Below are 24,516 nucleotides of genomic sequence, written 5' to 3'. Positions count from 1 at the left end.
TATCCCCTATCTATCTGTCTATCTATCTATCTATCTATCTATCTATCTATCTATCTATCTATCTATCTATCCAGGGTGACAGACGCACATCCAAGGCTGAAGTAGAGGGTGCTGAACACAGAAAGGCCTTTGGCAGGGGATCCCAAAATACAAAGCAGCAAGAGTCCGCAGCACACCAGCATATAGTGAAGAGATAAGCATGCTTGAAAATGATTCTGGAGTGAATTGAAACGTCGTATCCTGCAACTTATTTGATGGAATGAACCACTCTTTACTACATGCTGGTGTGCTGCGGACTCTTGCTGCTTTATCTATTCTATCTATCTATCTATTCCCTATCTATCTATTCCCTATCTATCTATTCCCTCTACGGGGAGGTGGGAAGGGGTGTACGGGGAGGCGGGCAGGGGTGTATGGGTTTACGGGGGGGCGGGCAGGGGTGTATGGGTTTACGGGGGGCGGGCAGAGGTGGATGGGTTTACGGGGGGGCGGGCAGAGGTGGATGGGTACGCAGGGGGGCCGGGCAGGGGTGGATGGGTACGCAGGGGGGCCGGGCAGGGGTGGATGGGTACGCAGGGGGGCCGGGCAGGGGTGGATGGGTACGCAGGGGTGTAGGGGTACACAGGGGGGGGGGCAGGGGTGGATGGGTACACAGGGGGGGGGGGCAGGGGTGGATGGGTACACAGGGAGCTGCATGCATATGCTCCTCCACCTTGAGATCTGACCGGCGTCCCTGCACACACATGACATTAATGTGCAGCGCTCGCCGGGAGGAAAGGGGGGGGGGGGGACCGGCACCAGTCATGTCCGAGCGCCCTTCTCCTCCGGCCGGTGAGCGCTGCACATGTTAATGTCCTGTGTGTGCAGGGACGCCGGACAGGACCGGATCGGCGGGACGGGGGAAGGGCTGTGCACTCAGGACATTCTCCCCTGGACCCTGCTGCTCCTCCACTTCCCGCGCGCACACTGGCGTCCCTGCACACACAGGACATTAACGTGCAGCGCTCGCCAGCCGGAGGAGAAGGGCGCTCGGACAGGACTGGTGCCGGTCCCCCAACTCCCCCTCCCGGCGAGTGCTGCACGTTAATGTCCTGTGTGTGCAGGGACGCCGGACGGGACAGGGGGAGGGCGGGCGCTCAGACTGGACGGGTGCGGGGGGAGGGCTGTGCACTCGGGCATTCTCACCTGGGCCCTGCTGCTCCTCCACCTCCCGCTCTGATTCCGGCGTCCCTGCACATAACGTGCAACACTCACGCTGGGCCGCGACTGCGTGCAGGAGCTCTCTGGGAAATGCTAAATTACCGCAGATACCGTCCTGGCTAAGTTGAGTTCGGTTAACCGACGCCAGTGACGGTATCGGTATTTTTGCGGTATATCGCCCAGCCCTAACAGGTGGTCATATTCCAGTTGGGCAGGTCTCCAGTGGTGTTGTTTAAACTCTGCATTTTGATGGTGCTGGAGTTGCTACGCTGCAGGTTAATGGTGGTGGAATTGGGCCTCTGCAGGTTGGTGGTAATCTTCCAGCTGGGCTGCTCTCTGATGGAACTGTTCAGCCACTGCAGGCCTCTGGTGATGTTGTCCGATCATTTTAAATCATTCGCTGTCGGCGGTTGGGATGTCCCTCGGAGCGTGGTGTAGTGGCGGTGGGGAAGCTGCTGAGCACTTCCTTGGAGATGATGGCCAGGCATTTCCTCAGCTCCTTGGTACTGGAGAAGTATCAGGTGATAAGTCTGATGCTCTGTAGGAAGCCGATCAGCATCCTGCTGGTGGTGGTAGTCCAAGACAACGCCTAACCCGCAGTTATCAGCCAAGCGCACCTGTTGCAGCGACTGGTCACCCAAGTGAGAAGCTGGAGGGTTGTGGCAATCCACACCAGCTTCTCACTTATGCTGCTCAGTGTGTCCTGCAAATCGCTGGTGGTCAGGGTGGAAATCAATGTCAACAGCTCACTGGTGGTAGTGTTGGTGATCCAGGCGGCTGTGGTCATCGTGGTGGTCCAGGCGATCAGGTCTCTGATGCTGCAGATCCAGATGATGTAATCACTGGTGGTGGTGATCACACTCACTCGCTCTACAGCAGCTGTGATCCAGGTCAGCTGGGCGCTACTAGTGAAAGTCCTGCTTAGCAGGTGGCTAGTGGTGGATAACCAGCTGAGCATATCACTAATAGCAGTAAGTCAACTAAGCAGGTCAGTGAAGGCAGCTGCTGCTCTCTGGACATGGCTGGTGATTGAAATTAGGTCACAGTCAGGCAGGTCTACAATGATGTTGTTTGGACTCTGCATTTTGATGGTGCTGGAGTTGGGCCTTTGCAGGTTGGTGGTAATCTTTCAGCTGGGCTGCTCCCTGATGGAACTGTTCAGCCACTGAAGGCCCCAAGTGATGTTGTCCCAGCTGAGCGGGTCGCTGATGGAATTGCCTAAACTCAGCTGGTTGATGAAGGGTTCAATCAAGGTGAATGGTTGTCTGGTGGAAAGACAGCCCACCAGGATAGGAACCAAATAGTACAGGAGGTTGCCAAAAATGGCAAGATCCCTGTCAATCCTCTCCTCTCTCTCTCCATGTACTGACAAAAATCAGAAACACAAGAAAAAACTGGCAGTATACACAGGCAGAAAGCAAGGTAGTACAGACAGTGTGATCGCTAGTGAGTCCCTAAGAACAGAGAGTCTGAGTCTCTGCACCTTCTTTTATAGGGCCCTTGGATGACATCACCAATTATGTCACTTACGTGATGTCACTGCTTGTCGTAGTGATTTCATGAGCATGCCCGGGCACGTCGTCAGGTTGTCATGAGGGAAGTTGTTGTTTCAGGTTGGAGCACAAGTCAATGGAAAAACCGGATCCAACCGGATGGCACACAATTACATCCGTATTTGCATCCATGAAACGTTTGAACCTAGCTTTAGCCATGTCACCCACTATACAATGTCACATGTGAAATAGGCTTTTATGGCCTCTCAGAACGATGTAGGGTGAGTTCAGACATGGAGGATATTTTGCAGATTGTTACAGCCCAATACATGTTTGTAGCCAGGGCCAGCTCCAGGTTTTCGTGGCCCCTTTGTGGAGTAAATCATGTAGCAACAGTAAAACAGCATGTCCCCTTATTGATGGCACCCCTCTGCCAGGCAAACATCTTAGGCACTTTACTTTTTAAGCACCTTCCCCTCCTTTCTACAAGGCCCCGTCATAGAGCTCCCAAAAAGTAACAGGACCCTCTTTGTCCCCCCCATCTCTAGGTGAGCTGCACTTTGTGCTTCAGTCTGTAGTTAGCCCCTCTCTTGGTGCAAAAAACTTTGCACTTATGAACTGTGACAATGCCCCCCTGTCACTGCCCCCCTAGATAAATTGGGCCACTGTCCTCCTAAATCATTGTTTCCCAACAACTGGCTCTTCAGCTGTTGCCAAAATACAACTCCCGTCATGTCCTGCCAGTAGTGCATGATGGAAGTTGCAGTTTTGCAGCAACTGTAGAGTGAGTCACTTGTTGGAGAACGCTGGATTAAAGGAGAAGTCCGGCCAAAATTAATTTTTGATATGTTGTTACTTATGAAAAGTTATACAAATTTCTAATGTACATTAATTATGGGAAATGCACATATAGAGCTATTTCCCTTAATTTAGTAGATCAGGAAGTGTTAGAAATATCTCTGAAGAAGTGACGTCACGACCCAGGGTGTAATTCCTATGGAGTGTCCAGCAGGGGGCGCTCTCTATATAGAAGTCTATGGGACTTTATTGTTTCTATGTGTTTCAATGTAATGTAATGTAATGTAGTGTACAGTGCTTTATTGAATGAATACATCTATGGAATACTTTGGGGAGCAAGTGTCCTTGCTCCCCAAAGTATTGCATAAATGTATTCATTCAATACATTCAATACACAGTAAGGCCGCCGATCCGCCGCATTCCCGCTGCATTCCCGCCGATCCGCCACACGCTGATCCGCCGCATTCCCGCCGATCCGGACCATATACATTGAACTACAGCTCCCATCATCTGCTTATAGTATGAACAGGTGATGGGAGCTGTAGCTGGGTAAGGGATATGACATGCCGCCGGGCGCAGGGGGGAGCCGCTCAGTACACAGGAGTATACACAGGAGTATACCAATGCTGAGTCCCTGCCTGGCCGCCGCTCTCCGCTCTCCCCCCCATACATACCGGCTCCCGATACATCCTGGTGTCCGCGCTGATGCCGGGAGCCGGTATATGTGAGCGGAGAGCGGCGGCTAGGCAGGGAGTCAGCAGTGCTATAGGCGGAAGTTATCACGGAAGGAGGAGGAGGAGGGGGGAGCGCTCCTGTGTACTGAGCGGCTCCCTCCTGCGCCCGGCGGCATGTGATATCCCATCACCTGTTCATACTATAAGCAGATGATGGGAGCTGTAGTTCAATGTATATGGTCCGGATCGGCGGGAATGCGGCGGATCAGCGTGTGGCGGATCGGCGGGAATGCGGCGGAAATTCGGCGGAAATGCGGCGGATTGGCGGGCTTACTGTGTATTGAATGAATACATTTATGCAATACTTTGGGGAGCAAGGACACTTGCTCCCCAAAGTATTCCATAGATGTATTCATTCAATAAAGCACTGTACATTACATTACATTACATTACATAGAAACCCATAGAAACAATAAAGTCCCATAGACTTCTATATTGAGAGCGCCCCCTGCTGGACACTCCATAGGAATTACACCCTGGGTCGTGACGTCACTTCTTCAGAGATATTTCTAACACTTCCTGATCTACTAAATTAAGGGAAATAGCAGTATATGTGCATTTCCCATAATTAATGTACATTAGAAATTTGTATAACTTTTCATAAGTAACAACATATCAAAAACTTATTTTGGCCGGACTTCTCCTTTAAATAAACAGTTTTCCTAAATCTTTCTTTCCCAGTCAGTGACTTTTCAGCTGTTGCCAAACTATAACTGCCATTATATTACCCCGCTAGCAGTGGTGCAAGCCCAATATTCTTACGGTAAAGGAGGACACAATCCAGCCCTGGATCGTTACTGAAATGCAGAGAGGTGGGGAGCAAGCACAGAGAGGCATTACAGGCCTAGGCCCTGCTAGCGATGTCACGATACCAGCTTTTTTATTTCGATACTCAATACTAGTTCGATACCTCAAAAAAAAAAAAATACAAATATACCTCCTTGTGCACAACAACTATTATAGCCGCAGTCTGGAGGGAGGGCCCCCAGACTGCAGCTATGATAGTTGTTGTGCACAAGTAGGTATGCTGAGAGTTGTAGTGCACAAGGAGGTATGCTGGGAGTTGTAGTGCACAACGAGGTATGCTGGGAGTTGCAGAGTTGCAGCAGCAGCAGCCTTCCAATATAACAACAACTCTCAGCAGCAGTGTTCTTGAGACTTGCAGTCCTGACAGCCCCACACTGTGCACGTTGCCATGGCTGCAGCCGCATGCAATGACAGCACTCTCCTCTCCCGGCAGGCCATGCAGCCACTGTCTAAAGTTTGGTAACGTTCAGCCGCTCTCCTCTTTCTCCTCCTCCCAGAGCGGCTCCACACCCTGCACAATGTGTACAGCGCCCAGCACGCTGACAGCTCTCTGAACCCGCAATCAGCACACTTCTCTCCTGACATCCTCTGTGCTGCTGTGACCTCCCCTATAAGATCAGCACCCTTCTCTCCTGACATCCTCTGTGCTGCTGTGACCTCCGCTATAAGATCAGCACCATCCTCTCCTGACATCTTCTGTGCTGCTGGGACCCTGTGACCTCCCCTTTAAGATCAGCACCCTTCTCTCCTGACATCCTCTGTGCTGCTGTGTCCTCTCCTATAAGATCAGCACCCTCCTCTCCTGACATCTTCTGTGCTGCTGGGACCCTGTGACCTCCCCTATAAGATCAGCACCCTCCTCTCCTGACATCCTCTGTGCTGCTGTGACCTCCCCTATCAGACCAGCACCCTCCTCTCCTGACATTCTCTGTGCTGCTGTGATTTCCCTATAAGATCAGCACCCTCCTCTCCTGACATCCTCTGTGCTGCTGTGACCTCTCCTGTAAGATCAGCACCCTTCTCTACTGACATCCTCTGTGCTGCTGGGACCCTTAAACCTCCCCTATAAGATCAGCACCCTCCTCTCCTGACATCCTCTGTGCTGCTGTGACCTCCCCTAAAAGATCAGCACCCTCCTTTCCTTACATCCTCTGTGCTGCTGTGACCTCTCCTATAAGATCAGCACCCTCCTCTTCTGACATCCTCTGTGCTGCTGTGACTTCTCCTATAAGATCAGCACCCTCCCCTCCTGACATCCTCTGTGCTGCTGTGATGCCTCTACAAGATCAGCACTCTCCTCTACTGAAATCCTCTGTGCTGCTGTGATCTATAAGATCATCACACTCCTCTCCTGACATCCTCTGTGCTGCTGTGACCTCCCCTATAAGATCAGCACCCTCCTCTCCTGACATCCTCTGTGCTGCTGGGACCCTGTGACCTCCCCTATAAGATCAGCACTCTCCTCTCCTGACATCGTCTGTGCTGCTGTGACCTCTCCTATAAGATTAGCACCCTTTTCTCCTGAGATCCTCTGTGCTACTGTGACCTCCCCCCATAGGATCAGCACCCTCCTCTCCTTACATCCTCTGTGCTGCTGGGACCCTGTGACCTCCCCTATAAGATCATCACCCTCCTCTCTTGACATCCTCTGTGCTGCTGGGACCTCCCCTATAAGATCATCACCCTCCTCTCCTGACATCCTCTGTGCTGCTGTGACCTCCCCTATAAGATCAGCACCCTCCTCTCCTGACATCCTCTGTGCTGCTGGGACCTCCCCTATAACATCAGCACCCTCCTCTCCTGACATCCTCTGTGCTGCTGGGACCCTTAAACCTCCCCTATAAACTCAGCACCCCCTCTCCTGACATCCTCTGTGCTGCTGGGATTTCCTCTATAACAACAGCACCCTCCTCTCCTGACATCCTCTGTGCTGCTGTGACCTCCCCTATTAGATCTGCACCCGCCTCTCCTGACATCCTCTGTGCTGCTGTGACTTCCCCTATAAGATCAGCACACTCCTCTCCTGACATCCTCTGTGCTACTGGGACCTCCCCTATAAGATCAGCACACTCCTCTCCTGACATCTTCTGTGCTGCTGTGACCCTGTGACCTCCCCTATAGATCAGCACCCTCCTCTCCTGACATCCTCTGTGCTGCTTTGACCTCTCCTATAAGATCAGCTCCCTCCTCTCCTGACATCCTCTGTGCTGCTGGGACCTCTCCTAAAAGATTAGCACCCTCCTCTCCTGACATCCTTTGTGCTGCTGGGACCCTATGACCTTCCCTATAAGATAAGCACCCTCCTGTCCTGACATCCTCTGTGCTGCTGGGACCTCCCCTATAAGATCAGCACCCTCCTCTCCTGACATCCTCTGGGCTGCTGTGACCTCCCCCATAAAATAAGCACCCTCCTCTCCTCACATCCTCTGTGCTGCTGGGACCTCCCCTATAAGATCAGCACCCTCCTCTCCTGACATCCTCTGGGCTGCTGTGACCTCCCCCATAAAATAAGCACCCTCCTCTCCTCACATCCTCTGTGCTGCTGTGACCTCCCCTATAAGATCAGCACCCTTCTCTCCTAACATCCTCTGTGCTGCTGTGACCTCCCCTATAAGATCAGCACCCTCCTTTCCCAACAGGCCATGCAGCCACTGTCTAAGGTTTGGGGGCAGTAGCTCCTCACTTGCAGTCCAGGCAATGTGTCCCCCCCCCCCCCCCCCCCCCTGGTTTCCTTTCGGGTCATCTATGCCACCTGTGCGTGCGCTCCATCTCTCTATGCCTCCTGTGTGTGCGCTCCATCTCTCTATGCCACCTGTGTGTGTGCTCCGTCTCTCTGTGCCTCCTGTGTGCGCGCGCAGTCTCTCTATGCCTCCTGTGTGTGCGCTCCGTCTCTATATGCCACCTGTGTGCGTGCGCTCCGTCTTTCTGTGCCTCCTGTGTGTGCGCTTCGTCTCTCTGTGCCTCCTGTGTGCGCACTACGTCTCTCTGTGCCTCCAGTGTGTGCGCTCCGTCTCTCTGTGCCTCCTGTGTGTGCGCTCCGTCTCTCTCTGTGCCTCCTGTGTATGCGCTCCGTCTCTCTGTGCCTCCTGTGTGTGCGCTCCGTCTCTCTTTGCCTCCTGTGTGTGCGCTCCATGTCTCTGTGCCTCCTGTGTGTGCGCTCCGTCTCTCTGTGCCTCCTGTGTGTGCACTCCGTCTCTTTGTGCCTCCAGTGTGTGCGCTCCGTCTCTCTGTGCCTCCTGTGTGTGCGCTCCGTCTCTCTGTGCCTCCTGTGTATGCGCTCCGTCTCTCTGTGCCTCCTGTGTGTGCGCTCCGTCTCTCTGTGCCTCCTGTGTGTGCGCTCTGTCTCTCTATGCCTCCTTTGTGTGCGCTTCGTATCTCTATGCCTCTTTTGTGTGCGCTCCGCCTCTCTTAGCCTCCTGTGTGTGCACTCTGTCTCTCTGTGCCTCCTGTGTGTGCGCTCTGTCTCTCTGTGCCTCCTGTGTGTGCGCTTCGTCTCTCTGTGCCTCCTGTGTGCGCCCGCAGTCTCTCTATGCCTCCTGTTTGTGCGCTCCGTCTCTATATGCCACCTGTGTGCGCATTCCGCCTCTCTGTGCCTCCTGTGTTTACGCTTTGTCTCTCTGTGCGTGCTCCGTCTTTCTGTGCCTCCTGTGTGTGCGCTCTGTCTCTCTGTGCCTCCTGTGTGTGCGCTCTGTCTCTCTGTGCCTCCTGGGTGTGTGCTCCGTCTCTGTGCTTCCTGTGTGTGCGCTCCGTCTCTCTGTGCCTCCTGTGTGTGCGTTCCGTCTCTCTATGCCTCCTGTGTGTGCTCTCCATCTCTCTGTGCCTCCTGTGTGTGCGCACTCCGTCTCTCTGTGCCTCCAGTGTGTGCGCTCCGTCTCTCTGTGCCTCTTGTGTGTGCGCTCCGTCTCTCTGTGCCTCCTGTGTATGCGCTCCGTTTCTCTGTGCCTCCTGTGTATGCGCTCCGTCTCTCTGTGCCTCCTGTGTGTGCGCTCTGTCTCTCTATGCCTCCTTTGCGTGCGCTTTGTCTCTCTATGCCTCTTTTGTGTGCCCTCTGCCTCTCTTAGCCTCCTGTGTGTGCGCTCCGTCTCTCTGTGCCTCCTGTGTGTGCGCTCTGTCTCTCTGTGCCTCCTGTGTGTGCGCTTCGTTTCTCTGTGCCTCCTGTGTGTGCGCTCCATCTCTCTCCTGCTGCCACTAATAACAGGGCCCGCACTGCTCCCCCGCTCTCCTCTCATCCTGCTCCATGTTCTCCAGGGTGTGTGTGTGCTCAGCTTCTCGGGATCCCTCTCTCCATTCAACAAATACCAACCTGCCGACACTGGGAGCGGACAGTGCGCTGGAGGAGGAGGTGACACCAGGGGGCAGGGGGCGACACATAGAACATGGCCGGCGCTCAGATAATTTTGAAAAAACACTTTTTGCACTTTATTGCACGTTTGCTGCTTCCTGGATGTACCTATTCTGGTATCAGAAAGTTATACAGATTTGTAAATGACTTCTATTTAAAAATCTCAAGAACTCTTTCAGTACTTATCAGCTGCTGTATGCCCTGCAGAAAGTGTTGTATTCTGTCCAGTCTTATACAGTGCTCTCTGCTGCCACCTCTGTCCATGTCAGGAACTGTCCAGAGCAGCAGCAAATCGCCATAGAAAACCTCTCCTGCTCTGGACAGTTCCTGACATGGACAGAGGTGGCAGCAGAGAGCATTGTGTCAGACTGGAGAGAATACACCACTTCCTGCAGGACTGAATTTTCTGAATTTTGTGTCAGACTGAAAAGAAGTAAAAGAAGCAGTTCACTTTTTTTTCTTCTCTTTTATATATATATATAAGTAATGTTTATTTACCTTTCCAATTTTCACCTAAATCCCATTGCTGGTTTTCTGTAATTTTCACCGGTTTTATCTGGTCACTGCATCATGTGATCTTGTTGTGACCCCCTGCTTTCTCCTGTCTCTATTCAGCAAACCGGATCTCACAGTGAGCAGCGTGCTCTACTTCCTTTGGACTACAGTGTGACGTCTTCAACTCATCCCTCCGCCTTCTCCTTAATTTAGGACCGCCTTTCCTCCGCCTACTCAGCTTATCTCCCACCCATGGGGCTGGAACAGAAACAAGCTGAGGAGAAAGATGAGCAGAGGAGGCAGACGAGCTTACAGACACATAGCTGGAGCACGCGTTTTCAGGTAAGTTCTAACCACATTCTTTTACTTTATGTTTTTACTGTAAAATGGTGGAGCAGGCGGTGTTGTTTGCGTTAGGGGCTGCGCATGTACGCCAGCATGCTGTGGCGTGGGCGTGCACATACAGCAGCATGAGGTGGTGGGGGTATGTACATGACGCAGCATGAGGTGGTATGTGTGTAATCTGTAGGTTGGGCACAGTTTGCTTATTCTGTACATGTCCGCCAGCATGCTGTGGCGTGGGCGCGCACATACAGCAGCATGGTGTCTCGTCCGCGCGCTTGTTTCCCTGCTATGAGGTGGTGGGGGCACGCACATGCCGCAGCATGAGGTGGTATGTGGGTTATCTTTGGATTGGGCACAGTTTGGATATCATAGCGGTACATAGTTATCAGCATAAGGTGCCAGGTAATGTCTTCTCATTTTATGGCTTTGTGGGCTTGGCGGGAATTAGTTGCTGTGGTAGAATTGGCGGGAAGAGACTAGTGGCAGGAAATGTGTGAGGAGTGCGCACTTTTGGCCTGTAAAGCTCACAATACTTTATTAAACTGCACTTCAGCAGAACATTGGGCATAGATGTTTAACCTGCTTTCACATGATTAATATGTATTTACATATGGAGTTTGTGTGAAGTGTGAGCAGCACAGGTGGAGTTTGTGCAAAGTGTGAGCTGCAATGTTTTATTATATTTATCCCAGGGTGATTTACATGTCAAAATCTTATTCTTTTATTGCTGTATTTTTATATTTTTCAGGTAATTGTATTGCCTTTCAGATTTGGATAGAGACAGATCAATTTCTCAAGGTAGTTAATCTTTTTCATCAATTTTTATATGTTATCTATATATAATTTTTTTTTTTACAGCATAGTATTAAAATTTTTTTTTTTTTTTCATTTCATACTCTGCAGGCTTTCAAATATACTTATCTCTGCCTATTGATGGGCCACTTTTTGTGTTGAAGCTGTTAACAGTACATATGTGAATTTTAACCTCCACAAACAGATGAAAAAGTGCGTTACATGGCTAAATATTGTAGTATTGTTCATACTAGTTATTTATATTTTCATCTCACAATTTATATTTTTTTTAGGTTATTGGATTGATTTTCTGCATTACTTTTACTACACTTTTAGTACATTTATTTTAAAATGTCAACTTCTAAAGGTAGGTAATTGTTTTCCCTTATATTTAGTTTGTTTATGATATTTTTGATACTGTTGTGTGCATTTTATACAGCCTAATTTCTCAAAAAAAATTTTTGTAATTGTAAACTTATTTACTCTACATGCTTTAAAAGATACTTATCAACGATGTCATAATTTTTTCTGTTTTGAAGCTTTCACCGGTTGCTGCACCAACTGATTTCAATTCCAGGGGGATCTTATATAATTTTTTTCCAGAGGTGCTTTATATGTGCACGCCGATTTCAGAGAGTATAAACAAAAAATTTTTGTGACCAGTAAGTATGGCATTTATTTGAAGTGATTGTACTAGCAGGGCCATGCTAAAGCACTGGAGGCGGCCGACACACCCTTATTGGGAGGAAACCCCAGCTCCTCCGTGACACGACTCTTTTAGAATCAATGGAACCCTATCATAGAGGGGCAATGGTTTCCTCCCACTAAGGGTAGGTCGGCCCGCCTCCAGTGCTTCAGCCTGGTCTTGGTGGTACAGTCACTTAAATATTGTTATGTTAAAAGTTGTGTGTGTAGCGAATGTGTAAAATTGAAAATTTATTTAACAAAGTTATTATAAAGTTATGTTACTGTAATGACCAGTCCAAATGGATATTGCTTCTATAATCAACGTGCCTAAAAGCAAGCTCTGGACCTGCATTTCTGCCTTTGTACGTTGAATTGCGACCACTATTTTTATCATTTAATAAAATTTATATTCCATTATTGGATGTACAGTAACAGAGGTTGTTTTTTTGGCACATGTATTTTTTTATAAACTATTTCTTTTTATAGTAATACTCCTCTTTTTTTGCATTGTAATAGTTGTGTCACATTATTTACTATTTTTATCTAATTTTCAGATTTGCGCAATTATTGGATAACAAAGTATATTGACTCCCACAGATGCCAACATTCCTATATTTTGTCTGAAGCATAGACGTTTGTAAAGTAAGTCCCAATTTACTGATAATGAAAAAAGAGAACCCAAGTGCAGCCCCCCCCCAAGTTGTCATGTATACTCACCATAGCTGTTCCTAGTCCCGTGGCGCAGCTCTAACCAGGCGCAATGACGTAAGGCTTTGCTGTGACTCCTCTTCTGACTCCTGGTATTGTACGCCTGAAGTCACGCTTTACAATGTATTCTCTATGTAGACTTCTGGCGTTCTATCTCATCAGCGATAAGGAGTCCGAGCAGATGCTCCCGTGACTGTGCGCTGGATTTCAACGTGGATGCAGAACCATAATTAGTTAGCGCTGTGGGTCACTAATCGTGCCTGCGACTGCCATGGGGTGTTACGATGAATTTTTTTTTTTTTTTTCAACTTATTTGGGTGCATTTACACTGAAAGATTATGACTGATACTTGAATCTAAATGCAGCAAAGGATTATATCCATACATCAGGTCATAAAGAATAGCATGAGATTCCTATCTTATTCAAATCTCTATAATATAATATTCTTTCAAATATAGTCTTTCAATTATAACTTTTCGGATAATCTTTGTGTAAATGGACTCTTGTTTGTTATGGACGCCTGAATTTGCATATGTTTATTACTTGTAGAATCCTAATTTTTATAACATTTCGCACAAATATATGTGAGTTCAATAGCAGGATATTTCAATTTAATTAAAAAAAAAAACAGTTTAAAAAAAAATTTATATATAAATTTAAGATATTATTTAATAATAATCTAATTATATTTTATTTTTAATGCCTCTAGGCTGGAAAAATACCAACCTGCTTTGTGAAAGGATGTAAAACCAAATGGATACCTAGTGACAAAGAAATGGTTTTGCAGTGGCTATTAGCCATTCCGAATGGCTTTGAAAATATCAATGACACAGCTGAGCGCATTTCAAATAGCAAGAAAGGTATATATAGAATATGTTCACGTCATTTTTCAGAACAATGTTATGACATAAGAAAAAAAGGTTGTGTACTAAAAAAAAGGTTCTAGACCTACAATTTTTTACACAGTGTCTAGTGTCACAAACGAGAGAGAAAATGTATCTAAGAATTTAGATAAGTACACATGCCCATCAAAATATTCTTTTTTTCTCTGATCATAACTACTCAGTACCTGAAGTAGTATATGATGTGAATTTAGCTCCAGAGGCGGCAAAATTATTCAGAAAAGCTGAAAATGAATATGATAAAGCTTCTACTGTTAACGAAAGCCAGACCTTGGTGCAGAATATACCTTTGAAATGTATGATAAAAAAAAAATGTGGTTGCTAAGCCATTAAAATAATTTACTACAGCGAAAGTCAACGTAAAAAATGTATCTACTAAAACTGAACCATTTTTTGGAAAAAAAACATAAAAAAGTTCAAGTGTATTCTAATACTTTTACACACGACATTGGAATTCAGTGTAACCTAGTTAACTTACCACCATTAACCAAACCAAAATCTACTGCATTGGTTGAAACCAAAGAATTACATACTTGCACACCTGTTAAAAATTTCTCAGCTGTGAACCTAGATACTGAAGTCAAATCTCCAGTTATCAATTCTTTACAAAAGACACCTCATTTTGATTGTCCTATCTCCCCAATTTTTAAATCTCCATCCTTCACTGGGCTTTTAGTTAGCTCTGACTCTGAACTAGAAAATTCTGCTTCCAAAAAAAAAAAATTATGATAGTAGCTATATGCCTTCTGAGGAGGAAGAAAATTTATTTGAGCGAACACTGATGGCTAATGAATACTTTAGTATATCCGAATCTGATTTGTCAAACACAGACCAATCTAGTCAATTAGATAATAGTGATTTTATTTCGGAAAGGAAATTTATTGTTTTTGAGAGTCAACTGAAAAAACTAATACTGAAATGCCACTGTGAATATACCCCTAAATGTCAGTCCTCTATTTCCTCTTATAAATTAGTTGTTGGAGGTTCAGCTGTTGCAATACATGCAATTTGTAGCAAATCACACCAGATCAAGTTATGGGACAGTCAGCCCTGTATTGGCAATATGCCACTTGGAAACCTACTAATGTCCTCACTCAGCTATCCTCCTTAGTGGCTCCACCTATCTTAAAGTATCTAATTAAAAAAAAAAAATTGGAATAGTATTCATTGGTAAAACTAAACATTTTTCCAATCAAAGTAGATTTTTGTTTCCAACAATTAATCATTTTTGGACTGTAGATAGGCAGAACACTATAAGACATATTTCAGGTAAACCAGTAGCAGTAGCCGGTGATGGTCAATGTGACTCACCAGGTTTCTGTGCGAAGTACTGTACCTATACAGTAATGGATTTAAATTCCAAAAAAATTCTAGACTTTCAAGTAGAACAGGTTAGCCAAAATATATCATCTGTTTCTTTGGAAAAAAAAAGCCTTCGTTCGGTGTATAGATCGACTTAGCAGTGATTTAAATATTCGTGTGATATGCACTGACCGCCACGTTAGCATTAGAAAAATTATTCGTGAGCAGTATCCAAGTATTATACAACAATTTGATGTCTGGCATTGTGCCAAGTCTATTGGATCAAAGTTACTTAGTGCTAGTAAGTGTAAAGACTGTGAAATAGCAGGTAATAGCCTGCTGAGATGGGACAGCCACCACCCTGCTCCGCTACACGGGGGATCTCCAAGGGACAATACCTTAGGGCAAGGTGGAAATGCTCGTTCCTTCAGTCCTTTAAACAGGAAGCTCAGACCCTCAAGGAGAGATTCCGTGACAGGGGATATCCCATGAGTACCCTCAAAAGGGCCTACCAGGATGCCCTGGGTAGAGACAGGAATTTGCTCCTTACGCCCCAAGGTGGGAAAAATGACTCCCAGAAGACCAGAATTATAGGCACCTTTGATTAATCCGCACAAGGAACATCATCACGCAATCCATCCTCACATCGGACCCCCTCACATCTCAGTTAGTGGATGCCAGACCAATGATCACATACAGACGTGGTAGGAACCTAGGGCATAGACTAGTCCATAGTCATTCCCCCCCCCACACCGTCCACCATGTGGCTGAGACAACCCAAACTAGTAGGCACCTTCAGGTGTGGGTCATGTAAGGCTTGCAAGTATGTCCTTACCAGCAACACATTCCATGGTTCGGAAGACCAACGTTCATATACAAACAGAGAATTTGCAAATTGCAAAACAGAGCACGTCATATATATGGCCACTTGTCCGTGTGGTCTTAGATATGTGGGGAAAACCAAAAGGGAGTTTTGACGCCGAATCCTGGAGCATGTGGGAGACATTACCCACGAAAGGGAGAAACCAGTGGCTACCCACATGCGCCGTAACCACCAAGACGATCCTTGGGGCATTAAATTCCAGGTAATGGAGATCATCCGACCCTCACCACGGGGTGGAGACATCGATAGAAGATTACTGCAAAAGAAGACCCAGTGGATATATAGGCTACGTACGGTCAGTCCACTGGGTCTCAATGAAGCTCTCTCATTTGTATCTTTTATTTAATTTTCATCCTTTCATGCCATACCCATTTTTACCAGATCAGCCATATTTGTTCACACCTCTCTATATCATTATACATTATTTATGGTGGGCCCTAATAGATTTATATTACGTTTTACACTATTATCCCCTTATATCCTTGCAGTGATCCCTGGTCTTGCTCCTATTACACTGTACGTTATCTCACACACAGTGAATCTTTTTTATTATTCCTCCTATACATGGCTATGGAGCGCATACTGCGTTCCTTATCTGCCTCTGTGGAGCGCATATTGCACATGACAGACTCCTTCCATGCATAGCAATGGGGCGCATACTGCTTTCCGTATCAACCATTGTGGAGCGCAAAATGCATTTCACTCCGCCACTCGACCACGCATGCGCATCGCGGGACAGATGAATACAATCTAGACATCTCGGAAGTTGAGCGCATGTGACTGTAGTCACCTGACCCGCAGCCATCTTGACCAGTTGGAGCGCAGATTGCGTTCCAATGCTATACTGCATACACCTTCCGGTCATGTGACTCGCCGTCATACCCGGAAGTGGGGACGGCATGCGGATATTTAAACAGCCGTGTTCATCACATGGGCATCGACTAGATTCATCCACAGTCGGTCACTTGGAGGTATCGTATGATTTAATCTCATTTGTTTTAGCAAGACCAGTGTTCAGATGCGAATGGGGATCCTTATTATACCTTTCTGTCTGCATTGATTACATTCAGATTCTGTCCTCTACATTGTACAATGTGGCCCACTGGAATTCTATCTCTGGATTAACACCACTTGTCCATCTATAATCACCAAAGCTAAGTAATCTGCCTATCCATGCGGATACCTGCGGTATACGTGCATGCCATTGTCTTGTGATGCGGTCCCGCTACAATGTCCCGGGGGGGGGGTGATCTCCGCCACTAGACACCAGGGAAGTGCTGCATCCGGTAATCGGATGCAGCTGTCTGATTACCTGATTAGCGGGCACGGCGAACGGACCGTGCCTGCTAATAGCCGCGGTCCCGGGCTACGTGCAGCACCCGGGACGGGATCGCGGCTCAGAGCGGGGTCGCCGTGCGACCCTGTTCTGAACCCCCTTACTGGTGATAGGGCGTAAATTTACGCCCTTTGTCGTTAAGGGGTTAAAGCAAGCACCCAAACGGACGCATCCAGTACTTAGAAATCCTGTCCTTGGATGTACACCTGCGGGTCCAAGGATGAAAAATAACTCACAGTGGGTGGGGAGTAATGGTCATATATACCGGGGGAGGAGCAAGTCAATAAGTTCATTAAAATATTCCTACGTCCTGCAGGTTCACAGGGGCGGAAACACCCCATCTGTTGTGCAGGGCCGGCCTTTGGGGTGTGCGACCTGTGCACAGGACGCATCACTCCTGGCCAGCTGGGGGGTGCTCTGGCAGACAGTCAGCTGCACAGATAACTGGTCTGGCAGAGAGACGCTCTGTCTATCTGCCAGAGCACCCCCCCCTAGCTGGGCGCTTCTGAAGCCAGACGGGCTGGGGACCTGGCAAATTAACGTTACGGGTACGTCCCGGTAAGCCCCGCCCCCGCCGACAAGCCCCGCCCCCAGCACCAACCGCAGGTGGGATACTTACTCTTTGCCACAATGGCCTGCTGAACTGGAGTGTCATCAGCTGTGTGTGTCAGCTGTTCTCAGTAGCACAGTAGCATCAATGTGGTGACCTGTGACCTCTGCCCAGCCTCGTGCCTCCTCCCTCCTCCTACGCAATTCCTGCAGTGTCCAGCATCCTGTGCCCCTGCTGTAAGCCTGATGCTTCTTCTCTCTCCTCTGTCTAGCTCTTTATCCTCCCTCCCATCTACCTCTTTCCATCTATCTATTTATCATCTATCTATCTATTTATCATCTATCTATCTCTCTATCTAATTTAACAAAGTGAATGCAGCACTCGAGACAGTAATGCAGTGGTGCCAAGCGGTAAGTACCAGCGACCAAATGTACAGGGTAATATCCAATGGAGAAAACCGCAGCACGCTGAAGAGTATAGTTCAACCAAACGTGTTTATTATCTATCTATCTATCTATCTATCCCCTATCTATCTATCTATCTCCTATCTATCTATCTATCTCCCATCTATCTATATATCTATCTATCTATCTAGATGGAGAGTCCACAGCACACCAGCTCAAGTGGTAAAAAAGTGAGTTTTATTCCAAAGATGGTGAACAAAACAGATGCAACGTTTCAACAACCTCTCGTTGTCTTTCTCAAGCATCGACAACGAGAGGTTGTTGAAACGTTGCATCTGTTTTGTTCACCATCTTTGGAATAAAACTCACTTTTTTACCACTTGAGCTGGTGTGCTGTGGACTCTCCATCTTCTACTTGCGGAATCCTTGGCCTAAGGACTTATCTCCTGAGCACCCGCCACATCTATCTATCATCTATCTATCTATCTATCTATCTATCTATCTATCTATTAAAGGCATACTGTATATCTGTATATACTATATTCATCTATAGAATGATCTGTATAAAACCCTGTTGATATACTTGCAAATAAATGAAAGTAGTTTTTTTTCAAGTAAAAATTTTAGATCACTAGGTTTTCGCAATTGCATATACTATGTTGTAAGTGTACATAAAGATAGAAAGAATAGATAGATAGATAGGTAGATACTACCCCCAGCATACCCCAACAGATGAAACTGCATAACTACTACCCCCAGCATACCCCAACAGCCGAAATAGTGCATAACTACTGCCCCAGTATACCCTCATAGCTGAAACAGTGCATAACTACTACCCCCAGCATACCCTGATATCTGAGGTGTTATTGGCCGAATTGTTATTTGGGGGAGGGGGGGGTTGTAGTTGGATTTAGTCTATCATATCTAAATCTTACAGCCTCCCATCTCGTTTATGGTTTTTCTGTGGGGGTGGTCTGGAGGGGTGGGAGGCTGTAAGATTTAGTCTGTCACTATTAAGGCTATGTTCACACTACGTACATTTCAAGCAGTATTTGGTCCTCAAGTCAGGTCCTCATAGCAACCAAAACCAGGAGTGGATTGAAAACACAGAAGGGCTCTGTTCACACAATGTTGAAATTGAGTGGATGGCCGTCATATAACGGTAAATAACTGCCATTATTTCAATATAACAGCCGTTGTTTTAAAATAACAGCAAATATTTGCCATTAAATGGCGGCCATCCACTCAATTACAACATTATGTGAACATAGCCTTTCTGTGTTTTCAATGCACTCCTTGTTTTGGTTGCTATACAGCCTCAAATATACGTAGTGTGAACCCAGCCTAAGGGAGTATCAACAGAGGCGGGGGGGGGGGGGGCAAAAGAAAGTTTCGCACAGGGCGCCATCTACCCTAAGGCCGGCCCTGCTGTTGTGCTGCCTATGGGACGACAGGGAAAACAACATTTCCTGCAGGACATACAGCATCTGATAAGTATGGAAAGACTTGACATTTTTAAATAGAAGTAAATTACAAATCTATATAACTTGAAACCAGTTGATTTGAAAGAGAAAGATTTTTGCTGGATAACCCATTTAAGTGGCCAGGGGCTACATTCTCACAGCAGAATGAAAAACCACTGTGAGAATGTAGATTCATAGGAAATGACACTACAGAGCATCGGAACAGATTTAGCTATGGAACTCAGTGTAAATACGCTGTGGTGCGGTACATGTGAAACCCACCATAATGGGATAACATTTTCTGTGTTGGTTTCTTTACAGCGCTTGGTATCATCTTCAGTAAGGATATGCTATGCTACGGTCCCCCTACAAGGTAATAAACTTGTTAAAGCAGGTTAGAGGCATCTACGATGCTGAGATCTCCCTATAGCGCACAAGGTGCTGAGGATGAAGGTAAGATGCTACTAACCTGCTGGTTTCCCTTTAAATGGAAGGTCCCAATACTAACCTTGATCCCATCCTTGTTCCATCCTCTGTTTCCTATCACTGAGCCAGCTGCTAACCTGTGTACATACAGTATATTGTCCCCTAATCCCAGCGTCCATGTTTTATGTAAGAGCCTTTTATAAGCTATTTACAAGCACAAAAGATTAAGAAAAATGTAGCACAAATTTTTTTTTATTGAGAAATAAATCACAAAAGTTAAAAACATGAATCACACATTAAAAAAAAATGGTGGATGTCCGGGAAGCCTGGTATACAATGTGATCATAAAATGCCAATAATATACAACACATGATCAGCATGAAGGAAAGAAGACGGGCATACATGTCCTAAAGTGCTCGTGCCTCCTGGTCTCCATATATATTGCTATTGTCCATATATAGCCTGTAATACCTGCAGTATAATCAATATAATTACCTATAAGGTACAGACACTGGGAGATGGATGCTCCGGGATGCCACCACCCTGACACACATTGTGCAGTCCTTCTACTGTTTTTTTTTTATAAGACCCAGTATCCAATGTCTCTGGAAAGTTACAGCCACTGAGGGTACAGTCAGGCACAGAGAGGCAATGGTGTCACTGAGGGTACAGTCAGGCACAGAGAGGTGATGGTGTCACTGAGGGTACAGTCAGGCACAGAGAGGCGATGGTGTCACTGAGGGTACAGTCAGGCACAGAGAGGCGATGGTGTCACTGAGGGTACAGTCAGGCACAGAGAGGTGATGCTGTCACTGAGGGTACAGTCAGGCACAGAGAGGCGATGGTGTCACTGAGGGTACAGTCAGGCACAGAGAGGTGATGGTGTCACTGAGGGTACAGTCAGGCACAGAGAGGTAATGGTGTCACTGAGGGTACAGTCAGGCACAGAGAGGTGATGGTGTCACTGAGGGTACAGTCAGGCACAGAGAGGTGATGGTGTCACTGAGGGTACAGTCAGGCACAGAGAGGTGATGGTGTCACTGAGGGTACAGTGAGGCACAGGGAGGCGATGGTGTCACTGAGGGTACAGTCAGGCACAGAGAGGTGATGCTGTCACTGAGGGTACAGTCAGGCACAGAGAGGTGATGGTGTCACTGAGGGTACAGTCAGGCACAGAGAGGTGATGGTGTCACTGAGGGTACAGTCAGGCACAGAGAGGTAATGGTGTCACTGAGGGTACAGTCAGGCACAGAGAGGTAATGGTGTCACTGAGGGTACAGTCAGGAACAGAGAGGCGATGGTGTCACTGAGGGTACAGTCAGGCACAGAGAGGTGATGCTGTCACTGAGGGTACAGCCAGGCACAGAGAGGCGATGGTGTCACTGAGGGTACAGTCAGGCACAGAGAGGCAATGGTGTCACTGAGGGTAAAGTCAGGCACAGAGAGGTGATGGTGTCACTGAGGGTACAGCCAGGCACAGAGAGGCGATGGTGTCACTGAGGGTACAGTCAGGCACAGAGAGGCAATGGTGTCACTGAGGGTAAAGTCAGGCACAGAGAGGTGATGGTGTCACTGAGGGTACAGTCAGGCACAGAGAGGTGATGGTGTCACTGAGGGTACAGTCAGGCACAGAGAGGTGATGGTGTCACTGAGGGTACAGTCAGGCACAGAGAGGCGATGGTGTCAGAGGAATGGAATTGCTGACAGGGACCCAAATTTGTTAGAACGTGAAGATTTGTCTTGGTAGGGTAGCAGGTTCCTCAAGATGGGATATCTGGTCTTCCTTTGAATCATCGCTCAATGGTAGGGCATGTGATAGATGTCCAGGGAGTGTAAAACCATGTTTGTTTTTTCTTTCTTATCTGGTTTATGGGTAGATTGTGTAGTGTATTGTGTATTTTACAGATATTTCTCTCCAACATGTTTGATAAGCAGTTTTTTTTATTTTTTTTAATCACAGAGTAATCTCATACAAGTAATGATGGCGCTCACTGCTGCCGGGTCACATTCTCTGCTCCATCTTCCTCAGCTTCCTCTGCTGATAAGTCTCCTGATGCTTCCGTCATGGCTACGCTTGGCTCAGCTGCTCCGCCTGCTTCTGGATATAGCTGCTACGTGAACTCACTCAGCTCTGCTGTACCTCCTGTAACTGGCTTGAGCAGCTACCAGAATTCCTCCATCTTTTTCAATCTGAACTTTATCAGCTTGGCTAATCCTAACACTGTTGTTTCTGCTGCATCCGCTCCTGCTAATCAGCGCCACCTGCTGGATCTTCTTCACGCTGCTACTATGGACTGTGCTGACTCTCCTGCAATTGTCCCGCCACACCTGCCTGGCCAGCCATCATCTCTACGGGTAGGTGAAAAAATGGGTCCACACCTGTGGGGTTGTTATATGATGACTCCAAAGCACAGTAGAAAAGGAGAAGGCAAATAGCATAGTCAGGCAGGCAAAGGTCAGGGCAGGCAGAGTTCTTTCAGTGTCATAAACAGTCAGGAAGTCAGGGCAGGCGGCAAACATTCAGTGGTGAGGGAACAGTCCTGGTCGGGGGTAGGCAGCAAACAATCGGTGGTCAGGGATCAATCCGGGTCAGGGGCATGCGGCAAACAATAAGTGGTCGATGAGCAATCCGCGTCAGCAACTGGGAAGGCAAGACAGAAGAATACCATTTTATTTAGGAAAACATACATTGTGAATGCAAGCTTTTTACTCTTTTTTTGGTGTGCCCCCCCCCCCCCTTTTTTATTATGACACTGCCTGTACTGTCACACCCCCATCCCAAATACATAACCACATAAAAATGACTGCCCTCAAATTATCAACAAAATCCTATTCATTCCACAAGCTAAATACTCAAGAATAACTTATGAAGGAAAAAGTATAAAAGTTATCGCTGCTGCACAAGATTATTCCCATGTCCCAAGTTCTTACCAGGTGAATGTACTTCAACTGATTCCAGTTCTTCATGGTCCTCCTCGGTCTTATGGGGGCAGTTATAGAGCTGAATATACCAATGGACTTTTCTATCATGCAGAAACATTATTTAGTTATACATTTCTATTGGCTTTCATATACACTTATAGAAAGTAAAATCTATGCAAATAAATCATATATATGTCACATAGTTATATACATCAGAGAACCTCATATCCTGGCAGAGTAACCCCCTGTATGCCGCAGGCAATGGTGACCATGGCATCTAGGTGGTTAGACTGGGAAAGGAAGCTTCCTCTGCCACCCATCGACACCCTGCAAATGTAATTGTTAGTACAATGGCTGGCATGGTAGCTGGGGCCTAACAGAGGCTTGCCATGTCTTTCCGCCTATTAGGCTAAATAGGCATACAGTCCTGTGCTCAGCGGGAGGAGACTATAAGAGAATTGGCAGCGTATATCTGGCCTCCCAGTGCACCAAGCTGCAGGTATCTGGGCATAATGACATCCCTGATGGTACAATATAATACAATATAATATCTCTCAGCAACTTACCCATGGTAAAGAGCACCCAGAATGATGAAACCAAACATCACCCATATGAGGACGAACCTCAGGGTGGCGAATGGGTCGTCTTGATCTGTTAAAGAAAGAAAGAGAAATAATTCAGATGAAATTGCACTTACTATAAAGTATTGTTATATAGATTAGACAAATGGGACTTATTACTGGTAAGTGTTAAGGGTCTTCACTCCTCAGTGTCATCTGTAAAAAGTCTATGGGGGAGGAAGGTGCTTGCTGTTAAGGGGTCTTTTATTAGGCAGCACATCTTTCATTGTCCACACACCGGCAGGTAAAATCTATAGCAGCTCTGACCCCTAATGTATTCTGCATTGTGGTTTAAGTTATAGTCGTGAATTATAGTGGACTGCGGAGCACAGTCCTTTGTGCTAATCTCTATATACATATTAGTTTTGGGAGTGGTGAAAGGAGCTAAAAAGTAAGTCATGTTAAAAATGTGCAACTTTTATATACAGGAAAGTGGCGTCCAGGCTTTAACGATTTCCCGTCCATGTGGTATTTGTGCTGTATCTGTAATACAGGGATAACTTACCTTTCCTACCCGGTGTCAGTCCTTCCTTCTCATCGTTTTCTGCACCTAGAAAAATAAGTGAAGTTCAATAAAACATGAGTGTTGTCCATTGTTGCGTCCTTACTTCATATACACACTTTCTTATAGAAGAGAAGAACCTCCCTAATCTGCTGCCATGCAGACATATACACAGAATAGTGTAGAATTATTACTAGATGGTAAACTATGGGATGGAAGGCAAGATGAGCGCAAACATAAAGGTGAAGAGACTATTAGGCCAGGGCTACATGATTGATTTTTACTATTGGGATATAGCTGCAGTCCAAAGCAGTACATTGTGCTGTGTGTAATCCTTCAAACTTCACCCATCGCTCAATAGGTAAATTCAATTTTATAGCTTTATAAAAAGTCATAGTGTAGTCGTGGCCTTAGGCAGATGAACGTGAAATCCCATAGAATAAAGTTATAATGTTACCTCTATGTATGATGAACAGTGTTTATATCATAAAAGGGAACATTTGTCATCTTGAAAAATTATTTAGTGAAAAAGAATTTATCAATGACCAGAAAATCTATATAAAAAAGTACAATGCTATAGATCGTTTTGCACAAGACACAGGAAAAGTCATATATTTAACAGAACACAAGTGGTTGCTTAAAAGTTTCTGGCAATTTATACCAAAACCTACACAAAAAACATTGATAAATTCCCCACTACTGTATGTACAATATATTTAAAATATTGAATATCACTTACTATGTGCAGTGTATATGAGTAAGATAGCAAAAAACAACAGTCTGAGACTAGCCAAATCCATCCTCT

At 46.5% G+C, this 24,516-nt stretch overlaps 1 protein-coding gene across 6 annotated transcripts in view; it reads left to right on the top strand.

Annotated features, from left to right (window-relative positions):
* LOC138770703 (uncharacterized) overlaps positions 1 to 24,516 on the top strand; it is a 66,860-nt gene that overhangs the window by 10,109 nt on the left and 32,235 nt on the right. For 3 of the 6 annotated variants that reach the window (XM_069949870.1, XM_069949871.1, XM_069949868.1), the window contains exons 2-7: positions 9,990 to 10,211; positions 11,300 to 11,373; positions 11,546 to 11,668; positions 12,248 to 12,335; positions 13,111 to 13,261; positions 19,563 to 19,614. In XM_069949870.1, the coding sequence (XP_069805971.1) occupies positions 13,208 to 13,261; positions 19,563 to 19,614 (106 nt within the window). In that variant the 5' untranslated portion in view covers positions 9,990 to 10,211; positions 11,300 to 11,373; positions 11,546 to 11,668; positions 12,248 to 12,335; positions 13,111 to 13,207. Of the gene's footprint in view, positions 1 to 9,989; positions 10,212 to 11,116; positions 11,220 to 11,299; positions 11,374 to 11,545; positions 11,669 to 12,247; positions 12,336 to 13,110; positions 13,262 to 19,562; positions 19,695 to 24,516 lie in introns of those variants that run through there. The other 3 variants (XM_069949869.1, XM_069949874.1, XM_069949873.1) reach the window with 3 other exon arrangements.

This window comes from Dendropsophus ebraccatus, chromosome 13 (genome assembly GCF_027789765.1).
Source record: "Dendropsophus ebraccatus isolate aDenEbr1 chromosome 13, aDenEbr1.pat, whole genome shotgun sequence".
In the NCBI taxonomy this organism is placed as follows: domain Eukaryota; kingdom Metazoa; phylum Chordata; class Amphibia; order Anura; family Hylidae; genus Dendropsophus; species Dendropsophus ebraccatus.
This window is presented reverse-complemented; position numbering and strand designations above follow the sequence as displayed.